The 17,985-nt window shown below is 43.8% G+C and overlaps 1 protein-coding gene across 5 annotated transcripts in view; it reads right to left on the reverse strand.

Annotated features, from left to right (window-relative positions):
• Positions 1-3,537: 3,537 nt before the first annotated feature.
• Positions 3,538-17,985, reverse strand: part of ABCC12 (ATP binding cassette subfamily C member 12) — a 77,980-nt gene continuing 63,532 nt past the window's right edge. For 2 of the 5 annotated variants that reach the window (XM_006155233.2, XM_006155232.2), the window contains 8 exons: positions 17,781-17,967; positions 12,305-12,394; positions 9,340-9,529; positions 8,732-8,891; positions 7,321-7,399; positions 6,212-6,325; positions 4,555-4,719; positions 3,538-4,446 (listed from right to left, as the gene is read on the reverse strand). In XM_006155233.2, coding sequence (XP_006155295.1) covers positions 4,360-4,446; positions 4,555-4,719; positions 6,212-6,325; positions 7,321-7,399; positions 8,732-8,891; positions 9,340-9,529; positions 12,305-12,394; positions 17,781-17,967 — 1,072 coding nt within the window. In that variant the 3' untranslated portion in view covers positions 3,538-4,359. Of the gene's footprint in view, positions 4,447-4,554; positions 4,720-6,140; positions 6,326-7,320; positions 7,400-8,731; positions 8,892-9,339; positions 9,530-12,304; positions 12,395-17,780; positions 17,968-17,985 lie in introns of those variants that run through there. The other 3 variants (XR_003550513.1, XR_003550514.1, XM_006155234.2) reach the window with 3 other exon arrangements.

The following is a 17,985-nucleotide window of genomic DNA, read 5'->3' on the forward strand; positions in this document are numbered from 1 at the left end:
CATTTCAAATTTCAAATCTTTGGATTAGGGGTGCTCATTCTGTACAGGTTGTAAAATCAGCTGGCCTGGTTCAAATCTCACTACTGGGATGGCCTTGGTCAAGTTACTTTCTCAGTGCCTTCCTTTCTTCATCACTGATATGAGGATAACACTGATATTTCTTAGTCCATTTGGACTGCCCTAACAAAATACTGTAGATTGGCTAACTTATAAACAAAATAAATTGATTACTTATAGTTCTGGAGGCTCAGAAGTCCAAGATCAAAGTGACTGCAGACTTAGTATCTGGCAAGGATTGTGTTTCATAAATGGTACCTTCTTGGGGCCAGCAGGTGGCGTGGTGGTTAAGGGCACTGGACTCCTACGTGGCTGACCACGGTTTGAATATCCAGGACCTGGTGGCTTGCTTTATCACTTTCCCTCATTCTCTTTTTCACTCTGTCCATCTCTGGTCAACTTAAAAATAAATGAATAAATAAAAATTAAAACAAATGGTGCCTTCTATGTGTCCTCATATAGTGAAGGGATGACTCCCCTGGAACCTTGAGACTTTCTATGAAGAACACTAATTTCATTCACGGGGTGGTCCTCATGACCTGATAACCCTCCTAAACTACCTCTTTATTTATTTATTTATTTTTTTGGAGAGGTTTTGTTTTGTTTTGTTTTGTTTGCGATAGAGCGTGTGCGCTCACCAGACAGAAAGAGACAGAGAGACAGAAAGCGAGAAATCACCCCCCAGGGGGGATGACCACGCCACAATCCCTTCTCCTCCATTCTCCTCTTGGGATCTTGGGCACGCACGCACACGCGCCTGATGTGAGTTTTAAGCCACCACGTTTTTTGGGTGCTCCATGGACTTGGGGTTGAAACCAGCTGCAGAGCCCAACTGGTGGGCCCTAAACTACCCCTTTTTTTTTTTTTTTTTTTTTTTGGAGAGATTTTCACTGTAGGGCGCGTGCGCTCGCCAGACAGACAGAGAGAGACATAGAGACAGAAAGCGAGAAATCACCCCCCAGGGGGGATGGTCACGCCGCAGTCCCTTCTCCTCCATTCTCCTCTCGGGATCTTGGGCATGCACGCACACGCGCCCGGCGTGAGTTTTAAGCCACCGGGTCCGGGACACGAACCGCGGTCGACTACATGGGAATCCAGCGACATAGCCATTACGCTAACTGCTGGTTCCCAAACTACCTAACTCTTAATGCCATTGTATCAGCCATTAGATTTCAGCATATGAATGTGGAGATACATACACATTCACATAATGGCAGACACCTATCTAAAGGGATATGGTGAGGATTCAGTAAACTAAATCCGTGTTCCGAGGAATACTGCCTAAGTGTTGGTTATTATTATTTTGTGCTATTTCCCCTCAGCTGACATGGTAGTGACAATAAGGGGTGGAGCATGGGGAGAGTCACCGAGACTAGTCCATGTCATTGCGTGTGCAAGCAGCCATTCCTCCAGAGCTGTTCTCTCTCATGTGTGAGAATGGCACCTATTATTGTCTCTGCAATGGGGTAAGAGGAAAGGGCAGAAGGGGTTCTACTGTGGCGGAGTTAGGAGTCAGGGCTCTAGAGTCAGACCCATTAGGGTCAAATCCTATCTCTGTCTCTTCCTTTTGTGTCTGTAGCTAAGTTACTCACCTTGGTGAACCTCAGTTTTTATCCCATGGGGTGAAGTGAGGATTCAGGGAAGTAATTCATGGAAAAATGCTTATCATGGTGCCTGGCACATCACAAAGGCTCAGCAGATGTCAAGATCGATGTCAGTGTTCTCTTCTGCCAGCACAAGCCAAGAAGGGTGTGGGCAAAAACAGAGCCATCAGAGATCCACCTTTCAGTGCATCCGAATGAGCAATAGGGATTATTATAGCCTATTCCCTATTCGCATGGAAATACCTACTTGAAATCGCAGACTGATTGTCTGGCTGGTGCCAGGTTGGTAGAAAATAAAGCATTCCTTCCTCCCATCACACAGCTGGCATACATTCCTGTGGCCAGCAGGGACTGCCAGGCCTAGTTGCCAAATCAGGGGAGTCATTGGACATTCATTAAGGTGATGATGGCGATTAGCCTGAGGCAGCTGCTCTGGAGCCATGCGGATGTGAATTTGATGACCTCGCATCGGGGTCACACAACATAGGGGAAATCTCAAATTATGTCAAGCCATGCTGTATCCCTTCTCAGCGAGATCCAAACTTGGCATGGAACTACCCATGAAAGGAACCCCCTTGCTCCTGTCCTTTCCAGCCATATTCCTCTTAGTGTGTACTCTCTGCTAATGGTAGAATTGCTGCAGAGCTGCCTGACAGCTGGGGCTTTAACACACTCGCCAGATTGGGGACTCTACCTGGACCAGCTGCTGTTGCTCCATCTCTGGCCCGGCAGACACCTGCCTGAGTATGGCAAGAGGAGAAACGGAGGATGATTTGTTAGAGGCAAACCTCACAAGCCTAGCCCTTAAGATGCCAGTTGTTGGCTTATGTGCCAGGAATTTCAGCCTCTCCAAATGAAGGCCCTGACCTGCAAATGTACCTGGGAGGGAGAACCACCTGATTGCATAGCCGTGTTTGAATGAGATCATCAGATGCTGCCATGTGTGCATGCCACAAGTATTTTTCTTTTTCCGTCTTTTTTTTTTCTTCCAATAGCCTATGCACAGAGAAAGCATCCTCGCATTTTCAACAAGGTCTTGTCATATTATGATCCCCTTTTCCCAGCCCTCCAGCTCATGGGGATCTCATGCACTCATGTGTGTTCCCAACATGTTTTCAGGCTGACCTGGGTGTCCTAACCTATAGTTGCTATGTGGCTTCCAGCATAGCAGTCCAGTATGTTGTGGACTGCACCACTTGGCTGGGCCCACAAGTATTTGAGCGTTCATACGTGCCAGCCACTGCATTCCTCCACGTGTAGAAAGGTGGGGAGGCTGGAGAACATGACCAAGACTCAGAGGGGTGTGAGATGAGGGACACTGAATGGAAGCCCCCTGACCACACTGCCCTGTGCCACATGTAGAGTGCAGCTCTGAGGGCTAGAAAGTAAGTCCAGAAATCCTCACTGGAAACATCATGGAGGCCTTCAATCTCAAAGAATGAGCAACAGGGGAACCAGCAGTTAGCATAATGGCTATGTCGCTGGACTCCCATGTAGTCGACCGCGGTTCGTGTCCCGGACCCGGTGGCTTAAAACTCACGCCGGGTGCGTGTGCGTGCGTGCCCAAGATCCCGAGAGGAGAATGGAGGAGAAGGGATTGCGGCGTGACCATCCCCCATGGAGGGTGATTTCTTGCTTTCTGTCTCTATGTCTCTCTCTGTCTGTCTGGCGAGCACACGCGCCCTACAGTGAAAATCTCTCCAAAAAAAAAAAAAAAAGAATGAGCAACAGCTAGAACCCCAGCGTGCACCTTGGTAAATATAACACAAAAGCCTGTCGGACTTTCTTTCTTTTCAAACGTCACCATGAATTGGCACTCACTCCTGGAACTACTGGGAATACGTGTCCACGGTATCCATCACAGCAAGCCTTGAGGTTGGAAAGAAAGTCTTTTATTTGTTAAACGATTTTGAGGGTTTATTACCGAGTCAAGGGAGACGGCAACAAGGGTCTATGAGAGGAAATAGTACAGAAATGGGAATATCTTCAGTAAAATAATGGCAAGGCAACATTTCAGGGGACTTTAATTTCCTACTGCGTTTTAATGACCAATAAAGAAGATATAAAAATGTCATTTAGAGAGAAACTCCAGCATTTTGTTTTCCTGGTTATCCTAAGAGATCAAATAGAACCAACAATATGATTTAAAATTTTTTTAAATTTTTTTTCTCACCAAACACTGTAATTCATCTTTCATGCTACAGATCTGTGTAGTTACTGCTTGTCACACAGTTAAGACGGAAGTGAACAGGACTTATGCGGGAAGAAAAATCTACTCTTTTCCCTTTTGAAAGCAAGGCAAGAAACCTTAGCAAACTCCGTCCTCGGGCATTTCCTATTCTATTTACTTTTACTGGTGTTTAACTAAAAGTTACAATGTTTCTTTTCTCAGGAGCTCAGGTGGTATTGGTGGAGAGCAGAAGAGGGACCCTTGGGATTTTAGAAGGGGAGGGGCAGTATTTTTTAATCCACATGCTTCATCTACCTCTGTTCACCACCCAGGACCAACCCTAAGCCTTGCAGGCGAGGTGAGCCAGCATGAGATGAGCCAGCATAAGCTGGAGGAAAGAGGGGAGACCTCAGACCAGCTCGGCTCATACTCCATGGGTGGGAGGGGCAGTGGACGGGGTGGCCCGCTGCAATGAGAGCCTCCCTGCTCATCTCACACCTACTCCTCCAAGATCAGCCACAGGGACCTTTACAATCCGACTTCTGCTGCAAGTAGCATTGCAAATGCAGAATCTGGCTTCTCAGCAAGGACTTCAGGCTTGTCAAACTCAATCACCTGAAAGTCATAAAAGAAGTACTGAAACAATCAGAAGATATCCTCCCACCCTAAAGCCCAAACCACTGAAACCTCAGGGGAGGGAAAGCCATCAAGAGCTTCCTGCACCTTCCCATTTTCCATGACCAGGACACGGTCGCAGTTGAGAACTGTGTTTAGGCGGTGGGCGATGGTCAACACCGTACAGCCTTTGAAGGCATCTTTGATGGTGCTCTGAACAAGGGTGTCAGTCTTGGAGTCCATGGAGGCAGTGGCTTCATCAAGGAGGATGATCTGTTGAAGGAGGAACAATGGAAAATCACACTAAGCCAAAGCTATCCTCAGAGAGAAACCGAAGAAGGTACGTCGAAGTGGTTGGGGGGAAATGGAATTAACATCTAAGTTTATTTTGGTACAAAATATTTTGAAATTCATGCAAGATATATTCGGAAGACACATCTTCCATCACCTTTTTGAAGATCCCCTTGTGTAGTCTTGGTTCTATTCATTTAAAGAATAGAAGAAGAACTGAGAGTTAGAGACAGCAAAATAGAAGTTGGACAGCACTGCCTCTATCGTCCTCAGAAGAACTCACTGGAGAAGCAAGATGGATGTTCGTTATTCCTCTTTTTGTTTTATTCTAACCCTACAAACTGGTAGGAAGGAACACCATATAGGCTTTATCTCTTCTGTGAGCATGAGTCAGCATGATGTATAATAACAGCATTTACTCATTTCCTACTGTTGCTGAAACAAATGACCACAAATGTGGAGAGTTAAGACAACATGAATGCATTATCTTACAGTGCCAGAGGTCAGCAGTCTTAAAGTCCGGGCATTGTCAGGGCTGCATCCTTTTTCGCAGGCTCTGGGGACATCTCTCTCATTGATACTCCTGCCTCCTTGTAAAGACTCATAGCATACCCACATCCAGGATAATCTCCCATCTTGAGACTCTTAACTTCATCACATCTACAAAGTCCCTTTTGCTAGGTAAGGTAACATATTCAAAAGTTCCAGGAATTAGCATATGGATTTCTTTTAGGAAGGAGGTGGGACCGTATCCTGCAAATCACTGGTTTGATTTTGCAGATCAGAGGGCTTGAACTCAATTCCTGCCTTTGCCTGATCTTGGCCAAGTTACTTAACTTCCCTGTGGCTCTGTTCTTTCATCTGTGAGAGGAGGGGTATGCTTTATAATGAGCATGAAATGCAAAGAAAGTCACACAGGCACTTACCAGTGGGGCACAATATTCACTGGTTCCCTTTCCCCTGCCTTGAGCAAGACTAGGACACAGACAAGGGGATACATTTTTTCATGAGGAGTAAGAGAACAGGATTTCTAAAGCAACAGCAATCCTTTCCTCAAAGCCAGTAAGCAAAGAAAAACAAATATGAATTTTACAGTTCTCATATCCTGGCATTCTGATGGCCTTGAGTATCCTGGGTCCTGTTTATCCGCACTCAGAATTGTTCAGGGACAAAGGGGAAAAGTTGAGAGGCAGATTTTTCAAACTCAAACCATTTAGGATAGCAGAGAGAAAACCTAAGCAAGACCTCCCAAAGGGAAGCCCAGGGGAGGAAGGTGCTATTGCTGTAAATGGCTGTTATTTTTCAATTTTTACTCCTCACAACTTTGTCTTAAGAAAAAAGTGATCGGTTTTTAAATGACTCAATTGCTCTCTCTTTGCTAAAAGACAAACGCGAGGCTCTACCTCCTGGATTGAGTGGCGCTGCAGGAAATATCCAAAATTTGACCAATCCATTTTCCGTGCTGTTTCCTTACTTTTGAATTACGGAGAAGTGCTCGGGCCATACAAAGCAGCTGGCGTTCCCCTACTGAGAAGTTTTCTCCATTTTCTGTGACTTCTGCCTGTAATTTTTCTGGGAGTTTCATTATCTATAAAACACAGAAAATGCCATATTTATGCTGATGATCTATAAAATTGTCCTGCTTCGTCTGTATTGATTGCCCCCTTATCTTGCATTCATCATGGTGCTTTATTTTACTGTGGAAAAGAAAGTGCAAAACAACAGTCATTTCAATATTGCAAACAGGCACCAGGGACAGACCAGGGAGGAGGAGGAGGACGTTAATAATTTAAAATCACAGTATGACTTATGCAGCCCCATAGACAACTCGCCAAGAGTACAGATGATGCCCATTCGGTTTCAGAGAACACAAAAACATCCAGAAATGGCTTTCAGGGTCACTATTTCCATAGACTAACTACCAGAGATGGGATGAGAGAACTTTTTGGTTACTGGTCTACCCAATCCAGCACAAAATAAAGTGGCTTTGGGAGATGCTCACTTAGATACTGAGTCCTGGAAGCCCTCTGGGCTGCAGATGTGGACATGCTCACCTGCCACCCTCAGCTGGAGCTACAATGCTCAGATGGGACAGGGTTCCATCTCACAGTTCAGTCCTCTCAAACCAGTCACATGTGCCACTCTTAGGACATGCTCCAGCTCCCATCTTTCTGTGGCTTATCCATCCTCAGAGCAAATGAGGCTACTGGCAGACTGGCAGAGCATGTCATGTGCTCTAGAATCAGCTGGACTTGGGTTCGAATCTCCATTCTACCACTCGTTAGCCTAGGCATAGTTTCTGAGCTCTAAAGCTCAGTACCACGCTCGGAGGGCTGTGCAAGCACTAAGGGAGATGATGTAGGTGAAGCTCTTGATTGGGCCATTGCAGAGCCCTAATCAATATTAGCTACTAAGGCTTTTGATACTAAATAGTAAATAAGGATAACCCTACTGACTTATGTGCCACCCGCAAATAACCTTGGCCAAGTGCCAACCCAGTGCTAGCACAGTTTAAAGTTTGGTCAGATATTGGGACACAAGGTCTGGGAAACAGACTTGTCCTGAACAGCCCCAGAGACCTACTGTGTCTCTCATGAATGTCCTTTCCAGAACCTGCCAGAGCATCTCATCGGTGTGACTCTCAAAGGGATCCAAGTTGTACCTGCAATAAAGGAAAGAGGCAGCTGGATTTCACAGGACAAGAGAAAGGGGAGCAGGTTTTCTGCAGCATGTTGGGGAGAATGGGAGATGGTATGTAATAATCCCGCAGCTCCAGGAGCAGTGCTTAGCCCAGGACAAAAGCCTGTGAATCTCCAGGTTCAGGCCACATGACCAAGAACCCACAATTTTGTGACAGAGCAAAGACCTCTGAGGCAGGCAGGGAAATGTGAAACCCTTTGGAGAGGCAGCACCAAGCTTGGCACCCAGGAAATTTCACTTGGTCTCTCAGAGGCCGTGAGCAGCAGAGTGGGTTTGACCTTAAATGAATTCTTGGCAGGAAGAGAATGAGCAACTCCATCTGGCACTTCATTCACTCAGCCTTCAGAGACATGAGATCCATCTGCAGCTCCCAGGGCCTCTCAGAGGGTGGAGCATCTCTTAGACAGGATGTGAGTCTAGTGTTTCAGGACTCAGAATGTAGCTTTCATACAACAAACTCTAAATACAGGTCAACTCTAAATGCAGTAAATACAGTTCCCCTAATCATCTGGTGCTCAGTGGGAGACGTGTCCCTCTCATTAGAGGGAGAGTCACTGCACTGGACTAATTGAGAACTGTGGCTTTCCCCTTCTGCCTTGGTATCAGACCCTGAGCCCCATAGAAGTTGCAGCCCTACTGTTCTAGTACTTGGAACAGCTTCTGTTCACTGAATAGTGGAATGAATTAATGCACTTCCCCATGGATGGCTACATACGTAGGGTAGCCACTTATTTTACTATGCACACTGGGGTACTTTTGAGAGCAGTCATTGCTAAACCTGGGATGCCAGGATACAGGCATAAAATAGGGCTGTCCAAGGTCACTGGGATACCTGCTTACCTCATGTATATAAACATCTTGTTCATTAATACTGGGTTTATAAAATGCATTTGTATGCACATAGTTATTTTATTAGTAAGGTGTATTACAAAGATACTCCAGAAAGTTCATGAAGAATGGAATTAGTGTTTGAGTTTATTTTGGTGTTAAAAAAAAAAATTAGAAATCCATGATCGTTTTTCATAATACGCATTTCTCATGAACTTTTTGAGGTCCCCACATTTTTAATACACTAGGATTTTTAAAGCACAAGAAAAGCTCAGAGCCCTGTCTCTGGCTCCTCCCAAGGCTTTACTTAGAAACAAGCACCAGCAGTACTGTCAGTGCCTCAGGGAGCTGCTTTCCTCAAACAGAACAGCCCCAGGCAGCCACGCCCTGGGGACTTAACAAAGTTCCTCATCAGTCTGATTTCACTATCCAAAAATAGGAATGCACAATGATCAAAAACAGCTACCTTACTGTACCTACAAACAGGATAGGATCCTGGGGGATCACAGTCAGTTTGGTTCTGAGGTCTTCCAAACCCACGGTGCAGATGTCCACCTCATCAATGAAGATTGTACCGCTGGCTGGCTCCACCAGACGGAACAAGGCCATCCCTAATGACGACTTTCCTGGGGCCAATCAAAGCAAGAACAAGTCAAACAGCAGTTTGTACTTCTATCATATCTAGGCATTTAATTAAGGGCATTTTTAATGCAGTAAAAATGGCTCTGTGTGGATGACTGTGCAGACAAAATTCTCACTCTGAGGGGTGAGGGGCTACCCTCACACTGTTAACCTGCCCATCCCTGCAGGGGTTGTTAGCACACAACTCATCCTCAGGGCCTCGTTTCACCAGGATGATTCTCATTTAATTAATTCAGAAACTGATGTGTGTTTGCTTCCATCTCAACACACCCATTCAACCTGAAATCCTAATTTACAGTAAAGAGATTTGAGGGAAAATAACAACCAATCCGACACACAGGCACATCACTCTCTGGTGTGGCTTAACTAGAACATTCAGTGGAAAGCCAAAGAAAACAATGTGCAAGAAATAAGAGTAGAGTTTGTCCTCACCAGAACCTGTTCTTCCAACAATCCCTACTGTCTCCCCACTTTGGATGTGTAAATTCAGCCCATCAAGTACAAGGGGTGTGTTGTCTCTGTATCTCATCTGATAGTCTCTGAAGGTGATCTCTCCACGGCTGGGCCAGTCCTTGGGACAGGTACCCTCTTTGAGGGGATCAGTACATTCAGGAACACAGGTCTGGAAAAAAGAATAACCAATGAATGACAGGTTAAAAGCCATTCCCTTTTTACATTCATTTCATTCATTCATTCATTCATTCATCCACCCAGTTCAAGGTACTGGTGTTAATGGTTAACTAGACTAGTATGGCCCTACACTTTAATAAGCTACATACCTCTGGGGATGTCAGATAATAAATAAGAACAAAATTGTAAATGACAATAAACCAGAGTATTGCAATAGAATATAGAATATAATAAAACACAGACCATAGGGGCCAAGGCAGTAAGACTACTTTAGAGTTGGGGGCCAGCAGGTGACTTGGTGGTTAAGGCACTGGATACTAGATAGCTTACTGTGCAGTTCAAGTCCCAGACCTGGCAGTTTGAAAATTACACAGGGTGCCTGTGCGTACATGCCCAAAAATCCCAAGAAGGGGAAGGGAGAAGGGATTATGGTGTGGTTGTCCCCATTGGGGGTGGTTTCTCACTTTCCCTCTCTCTCTGTCTTTCTCTCTCTGGCAAGAACATGTGCCCTATAGCAAAAAAACTACAACAAAACAAAAACAAAACTACTTGAGAGCAGAAGAAGGAATCTATGAGAACATGCTGTTGGAGGTGGGACCTGGAATGCTGAGATGAGGCTAGGGAAGATTTGATTCCACAGCCTTCCAAGCAAGGGAGACAGCTAGTACAAAGGTACTGAGGCCATATCAAGTCTGGGCAATTTGAGAAATAGAAAGAAGTCATGTGGCTGAAGTTCAGTGAAGAGAAGGAGGAATGTCTGGGAGAAATAAGCAAGAGATGGCTCACACTGGGCCTTGTGGGCCTGGGCAAGCATCAGCCGTGTTGGGCTGTGTGACAAACCTGACAAAGCCTTGAGCTTTGCAGACTTTAATCAGATATCATTTTCAATATCTGCAAGAGTCATGGTGCTGAAGTAGGAAGATGACAAGAACATCAAATGTCAAGTTCAAAGGTCTTTAGAGTTACATGAAAAAGGCATTTAAGTGTTACCAGAAAAGTCCAAGAACTGCAAAGTCTAATTAAGGACTAGAGAATAGCTTGACTTCATTACAAGACCAACCCTGCCCTTAAGTTATAAGTCCCTGTGAGCAGCTAGAAATAGGGGTCCTGTGTGCCCACCAAGGTGCTGACCAGCCCAAATCTCTGGTTGATAAGCAACCTCGATTAGCTGAGAGAGTAACTGTATTCTTAGAGAGTATTTTGAACACCTAGAAGACTTAGAATTCAGAATAAAAATATTTAAGAAAAGCAAAACTGTGCTGGTATTATTTTTAGTTTAAGGAATCTGCATACTTGGTGTTTCAAGTATTCATATTCATAGAATTTGGGCTTGTGATTCTCATTTAAAATGTACATATAATTGAATAATTGATTTAAACATGATTTTAAGTTAAAAGCTTGCTATCTGTATATGGCATTGGCACTGTCATGAAAACTTAAAGCTCACTATATTTATAAGTTTAATTTATTAGATTTATACAAACTCAGGAAGGTTTGTTTGTTAAACGAAATCATTGAGGCACTTAAAAAGGATATGGAATGTATTAAAGTTTAAAATACAGTTTAAAATGTTTTAAAGTGTTTAATTAAGTTTGTAAATGGGGCCAAACACTATTCGAAGGTCCTTAAAAACTGATTACTAGAACTGGCTAGGCTTCTTTTCAAAGAAGAGCAGGATCTATAAATAGGGCATAAAAGCTTTTTAAGAAAAGTTAGGGACCAGCAGGTGGGACAGAGGTTAAAGCATCTGGATCCCTCATGGCCAACCTCGGGTTCAAGTTCCAGACTTGGCAGCTTGAAAAATGCACCAGACACATGTGTGTATGTGCCCAAAATCCTGAGAAGAAAATGGAGAAGGGACTGTGGCATATCCATCTCCCCTCCACCCCCCAGTAACTGTTTTTTTCTTTCAATTTACAACTTTAATCACTAAATACTAATTTTTCAGAGGGGGAAAAACTAAGCCACTGATTTGCCCTTTTTGTTTATAGAAACTGTCCTTAAGAAACAGTTTTTTAGGATTAGTCCTGTAGCTTAGTGGGTAAGAGAGCCAAAGTCCACATGGTCAATGGCAGTTTGAATCCTAGACCCAATGGCTTGAAAAATATGCCATGTATATGTGCATGCATGCTCAAAATCCTGACAGGATGGAGAAATGGAGTAGAAGGGATTGCAGCACGACCACATCCAGTTGGGGGTACCTGTTCCTCTCCTTCTCTCTGTCTTCCTGTCTCTCTCTGGTGAGTGCAAGCATCCTCTGGAGATAAAAAAAAGAAGACAAAAAGAAAAAAAAATAAGGAAAACCTCACATTCAATGTCAAGGATTTTAAATTGTATTGCAAATAGGGATTTTAAGAGGGACGACTGGGGCCAGCCCCTTAGTACAGTGGGTAAGCACTATGCATGTGAACCAGATTCCACATGGCCGACCAAAGTTCTAATCTCAGCCCAGGAGGCTTGAAAAACATGCTGGGCATGTTTGCATGCATGCTTCAAGGCCTTACTGGTTGGAGAGGTGGAGGAAAAGGGATTGTGGCATGGCCTAACCCCATCAGAGTTGCTTTCTCTCTTCTTCTCTCTGTCTTTCTCTCTGTCTTCCTTTCACTGGTGAGTGTGTGCAATTAGAAAAAAAAAAAAAAAAAAAAAAGAACTGTGACTGGTCAGATTTGTTTTAAAAAGATCCCTTTCACATCTTAAAAAATCATATATTCACATAAATCTTGCCAGAGTCAATTTGCCCTTATTCTTTGACGTGTTAATTTCTTACCGAAATGTATTCCCTTAGCAGCTCCACGGAGGTGAATTTGGCCTGGGTCTCTGTTCCTGTTCGCACACACACTTGCAGCAGTCCACTCAGCTATTGTAAAGGAACAAGCAGCCACAGTTAGAGTTCTTTCCTTCCTTGGGTTCCCCTGATCTCCTTCTGGGGGCTTTCCTTGTGAATTACCCCTCCCTGGTCTCACTCAAGACCACAAAAAAGAGGCCTGTATTCTCAGCCAAGCACCCAGAAGTGAAGATATTCCTGTTGGGATGTTTTGCCTTTAAACACTTCCTTTGTATTTAGAAACAAATGGTAATTACATTTTTCCCTGGCACTCCAGATGGTGAGAATCATCCCACCGCAGCACCACTTGATCACATGCCTCTTTGAGCGGTAGTGGAAATTCTCTTGGGATCAGCAGAACTGCTGGGTACCAGCCCCTTGCTGCCACCTGGTGGGGTCCTGCATCTTGGTGCCCTCCCTGCTCCACTCTACCCAGGATGAAGAAGCAACTGAAAACCCAGTCACCACAAGAGACCAGAAAACCATCAAGTCCATCTGTCTGTTATAGTCATGAGAAAGTCAAAATCAGACTGTAGGGAGTGGGGATCAGGAGCAGGGGGTAGGGGGTGAGCTTACTAAAGTCTCCCACTTTAAGACTGGATCCTCCCAAAACCCAGGAACCTCTCCTGAGATTTGAGAGCAAGCAGGTGTTTTAGGGCAGGTAGAATGGTGGCTTCTACCCCAAAAAGATTTGTCCACATCCAAGTTCTTAGAACCTGTGGATGCCATCTCATTTACAAAAAGGATCTTTGCAGGTGTAATTAAGGATCTTGAGATCATCCTGAATTATACCTTGATGGGCCCTAAATCCAATGACAAGTATCCTCCCAAGAGATAGAGAAGGAAAAGACAGAGGAGAAGAGAATGAAGGTGGAGGCAGAGATTGGAGTGATAGGCTATGAGATAAGAATGCTAAAGAATGCCAACGGCCAAAAGGTGGGAGAAAGAAAGAACAGATTCACTCCCTAGAGCCTTCAGAGGGAACCTGGCACTGCCAACACCTTGATTTTAGACTTCTGAACTCCAGGCCCAGAAGAGAATACACTTCTCTTGTTTTATGTCACCAAGTTGGTGGTAATTTGTTACAGCAACCTTAGCACACTAATATAGGTGGTGAACCCAGAAAGTTCCAGCAAGGGATGGGAAAAGTCAGGCAGGAAAGAGAAGATAGTTGATATAAGGTGTTTTCATGTCAGGCTGCAGCTGTGAGCCACAGAGACTCAGTCCCTCTGGGGAGCTCTGGGAGACTGTGAGAAGCACACCTTAGAGTTGTCCCGGGGCAAGGAAGCAGAGGTACATCCGCTACCTCCCTTCAGACACAGCCGAGGTACTACTGGGTGTGAGAACCACCTACACCTTCAGCCTACTCTGGTAGGGTGGGACATCCACAGCATCTGCCTCCATCACTAAGTGAGCCAGAGGCAGGGCCAGACTTATTTGTTAGGTGACATACTTCGGCTGTGCAGTGACAATGTGCCAGGGACTGTCTGCACTCATGGGGCTTACATTTGAGAGAACTGGCAAAGCGATACACAAGACAATTCCTAAATAACAAAAATGTTGATAGGACAGGAGGAGAGTAGCTGGAGCTGGGGAGTTTGCTTAGGTAGTTAGGTGGTTAAAGCCAGACTGTGTAACTTAATGATAAGAAAAAGTCTGCTAGGCAAACTCTGGGTAAGAAGCTCTAGTAAGAAGCGAGTGGCCTTAACAGAAAGGAGGCACTGGTTCTGAACAGGTGAGTAAGGCCGAGAGCAGTGTGGGTCCAGGTCTTCAGAGAGCTCCCCTCAACAGGCCTCCCTTGCTTGACACAGGCCAATGGCTTCCCATTTCTCTTAAACCAGTCATTCTCAATATGGATGGTTGTGCAGCCCCCCCCAAGAACATTCAGAAACATCTAGGAACATTTTCAGTTGTTATAAGCTGTGGGAGGAAGAAAGTAATCCTCGAATCCCACGAATAGAAAACAAGGAAACTGCTAAACATCCTTCAATACGTAGGACAGCCCCTCCCTAAAGGATTATTTAGTCCAGCTGTCTGTAATCAATCAACATCTTGGAATATCGATACCGTCCCTTGCTTATAAAACTCTGGGTATTTTGTTAACCCCTCAGACTTTTTTTCCTACCTCTGTGCTCAAGCCACATGGACTTCTCAGATCTGCAAACACACCAAGTTCATGCCTTCCTGGAGCTTTTCCGTGCCACCCCACCCCCTGCCTGAAGTACTTTGTCTTCCCATCTTCCTTGACTTTATTAATTCAGGCCTCAGCTTGGAGTCTCCTCCTAGCAGAGGCTTACTCTGACTGTTGGATGTAATTTCATTCCCCCACGACAGTCACATTAGCCCACATACATTATCTCCATAACATTGAAACACTTTCTGAAACCCTCTCATTTATTTACCCCTTTATTTAACCCAGCTACCCACTAGAATGTAAGCTCCACAAAGGGAAGGACTTGTTCAAATCCTTTAGTGCTGAATTCATGGCAATATCATAGTTACTGGCTCACAGTAAGTGCTCAGTGGATATGTGTAAATGAATGAACAAACCTTGCCATTGGGAAGAGCATATCCAATACCAGCTCCTGAAGGCCTGGGTGGTCCTCTCAGGTTCACGATGCCCACATCAACAGTGTTGGCCCCAATACATATTCGTTTTCTTCCCTGATGTTACCTGATGTTCTTTGCATTTACTTCTGCTCTCTGGGATTCCACACTAATTTCTCATCTATCTAGGGAGTCGCCTCTACTCTCGAGTGAAGCTCTGTCATTTTGATTTTGTGTTCTCCAAAGGGGGTTAATGTTCAGTTAAACCACAAAGCCAGCTGGAGGGAAAGCGCCCCCAGATCTTCGTGTGTGCACAGTCTTCTCCAACCTTACAGGAATGTTTCAAAACACTCTCGTGGAAAGCTGAAAATATCGCCCAAAAGCACGACCTTCGCTGGGGAAAGCTGTTTTACTTAGACCAATTAAGGAAAATGGTTCAACATCATCTGTTTGATATTTTACTAGGCAACCACAGATGAAAACATCCATCAAAGAGGGAAACTGGCTACCCAAGGAAAACTCTTTTTTTTTTTTTTTTTTTTTCTCCACTTAAGGAGGAGTACTGAAAATACATTTTGGTTCTTCCTTCCTGTTAAAATGATGTCAGAGAAATTTTCAGAAAAAGAATAGACCTTTAACAGCAAGAAGGTTGGGAAGAGATATCATTGAAGGAGTGAGTTACAAATTTCTACAAGATGGAAAGAGGATGAAAGCCTTTTGATAAAATGGGAGCAAAAATGTGCAACACGGGCTTAAAGAGCCCTCTGTCTGACAGAACCCAGAGAGTTCCAGGTGTGAGAGGGGGCCCACAAAGAGAGGCTGGCTGATTGATCATCTGTCTATGCACTCCTGTTGGATCCATTTACTCCCCCTCCTCTCCTTTTTGCTCCCAACAGAAGTGGTCGGATATTTAATCTCTATATGCACACACTCATACAGATACGTGTGATTTTCTCTGAAAAATTAGTTACTTTATGACAAATGGGGCTCTGATAATAGCACTCTAGATTAAAAATCTCTTTAAATCTACCATCTAGATACCTAAGGGCTAGCTCTCTACTACTTTTCCGAGGTGAAGCCAGCCTATGGAAAACCCCCATCACCTACCCGCTCATTTATAGTGAAACTTTTCCCATCCAGAGAGACCTAGCAAGGTGTATACAAAGACAGAGGACATCCTGAAAATCTAATCCAGTCTCCCATTTACAAATACAAATAGAATGAAAGACAGATGAACTAAACCAATGACACAAAAGAGCAAGAACCAACTAAACGAAAAGAAAAACTAATCCTGAAAAAACTAAGTCAAAGAAGAGAGAAGAGTTTAAGAGGGAGGAAAAAAAACCTCACAATTCTAACATTCATATTCTCAGAGAAATTCAAAAACAACTCTTAAAAAAAAACCCAACTTTTTAAAATTCAAAAAATAAGAAAGAACTTGTGGAAATTAAATACATGAGTACATAATTGCCAAATTTAAAATTCAAAAGAATGGCTAAATGACAAAACTAAGGAAATTTCCCAGAATGAAGATAAAAGACAAAAAAAAAAAAAAAAAAAGAGGGAAGGGAAACATTGAGATTAAAAAAAAAGAAGAAACAAAGGACCAATGCAAGAAATACAATATTCAATAATACAAATTACAGAAAGATAAAACAGAAGAAAGAAACTCAAAATGAAGGAGAATTTTTTTTTCTAACCTTAGCCTAAAAGAACCCAAAGCATCGAACAGAATACATGAAAAAGATTCACATTCAGATACATTGTTTTGAAATTTCAGGGACAAGGGATAAGGACTATAGTCAGTAAAGTCTGTGAAGAGAAAAATGTGAGTCAGATTTAAAGAAACAGCCTGCAGGCAAACATCAGACTCAGGTAGCCTGGATTTAAACTCTGCTCTTATAATGATAGGTGTGTAATCTTGGATAAGTCTTTCCAGGCCTCAGTTTCCTCATCTGTAAAATGAGGATTATGGTAGTATCATAGGGTTATTGTAGGGAGTAAGTGAATTAATTTAGACAAAATATAGTGTCCGATGCACAGTAAATGACATATATTGCCTATTATTGTCATTATTCAATTGAAAATAATAATCATAATACACAGACACAAAAACAACCAAGAAAAGAAGTCAATAACTGCTTGTCATAGACATTGTTATTGCTTCTCGAGTGGTCATTTCACCCCTCACCCCATATTGTAGAAAAGCTATGTAGCTTGGGGGTGGGATGGGACATGACTCCACCCTTAGCATGAATCAATCATCCCAAATTCATAAAACCACTAGTCAGTTCTGGGAATGCCTAAATTAACCCAATGAGAGTAAATCTTGGGACTTTTCTCAGTAGCTAGAGTGGGAAATTCTTTCCTCCTTTCATCTTGCTGGACACCCGGGAGGCTGCTGGTCGCTATTGCATCACTATGAGGGAAGCCATCCATAGGAGGAAGGCAAAGCCAAGGGCCGTGATCCAACTGTGCCTGAAGCTCAACCACTAACATTTTAGTGATGTGGCCACTAAGCTCTGTATACTCTCTAAACCCTTTTGAGGGTTGGTCACAAAGTCTAGTCCCTGGAAGAGTTGGACCCCATGAGGCTGATTGCAGTTTAAATCCTGTCCCCAGCAGCTTGAGAAACACACCAGACACAAGTACATGTGGGCCCAAAATCCCAGTAAGGTGGAGAAACAGAGGAGAAGGGATTAGGACATGACCACACCCATTAGTGGGTGCTTTCTCCCTTTCTCTCTCTCTAAAAGGCACACACATCCTCTGGCAATTAAAGAAGAAAAAAAAAAAAAAGAATCCTTTCAGTTGAGTTTTCATCTGAAAGCACTATCCCAGATATATTCTGTGTCATAGCCTCTGTCGTTACCTGGATGATATAAGACAACGACAAGCCTTTGGATGAGGCACTGATTGAAGAGAAACTCAGGGTCACCAACAAGGCCACAATGAAGGTGACGATGTTCATGAGGACATCCATTCTTAAAGCAAACCACCTGAGAGCACAGTTAAAATATAGGAGGTGGCTGGAGTTTTCATCATTCAGCATCTTAAACCTAGAATTGAGAAAATCA

This window comes from Tupaia chinensis, unplaced genomic scaffold, assembly GCF_000334495.1.
Source record: "Tupaia chinensis unplaced genomic scaffold, TupChi_1.0 Scaffold000439_1, whole genome shotgun sequence".
Lineage (NCBI taxonomy): Eukaryota > Metazoa > Chordata > Mammalia > Scandentia > Tupaiidae > Tupaia > Tupaia belangeri.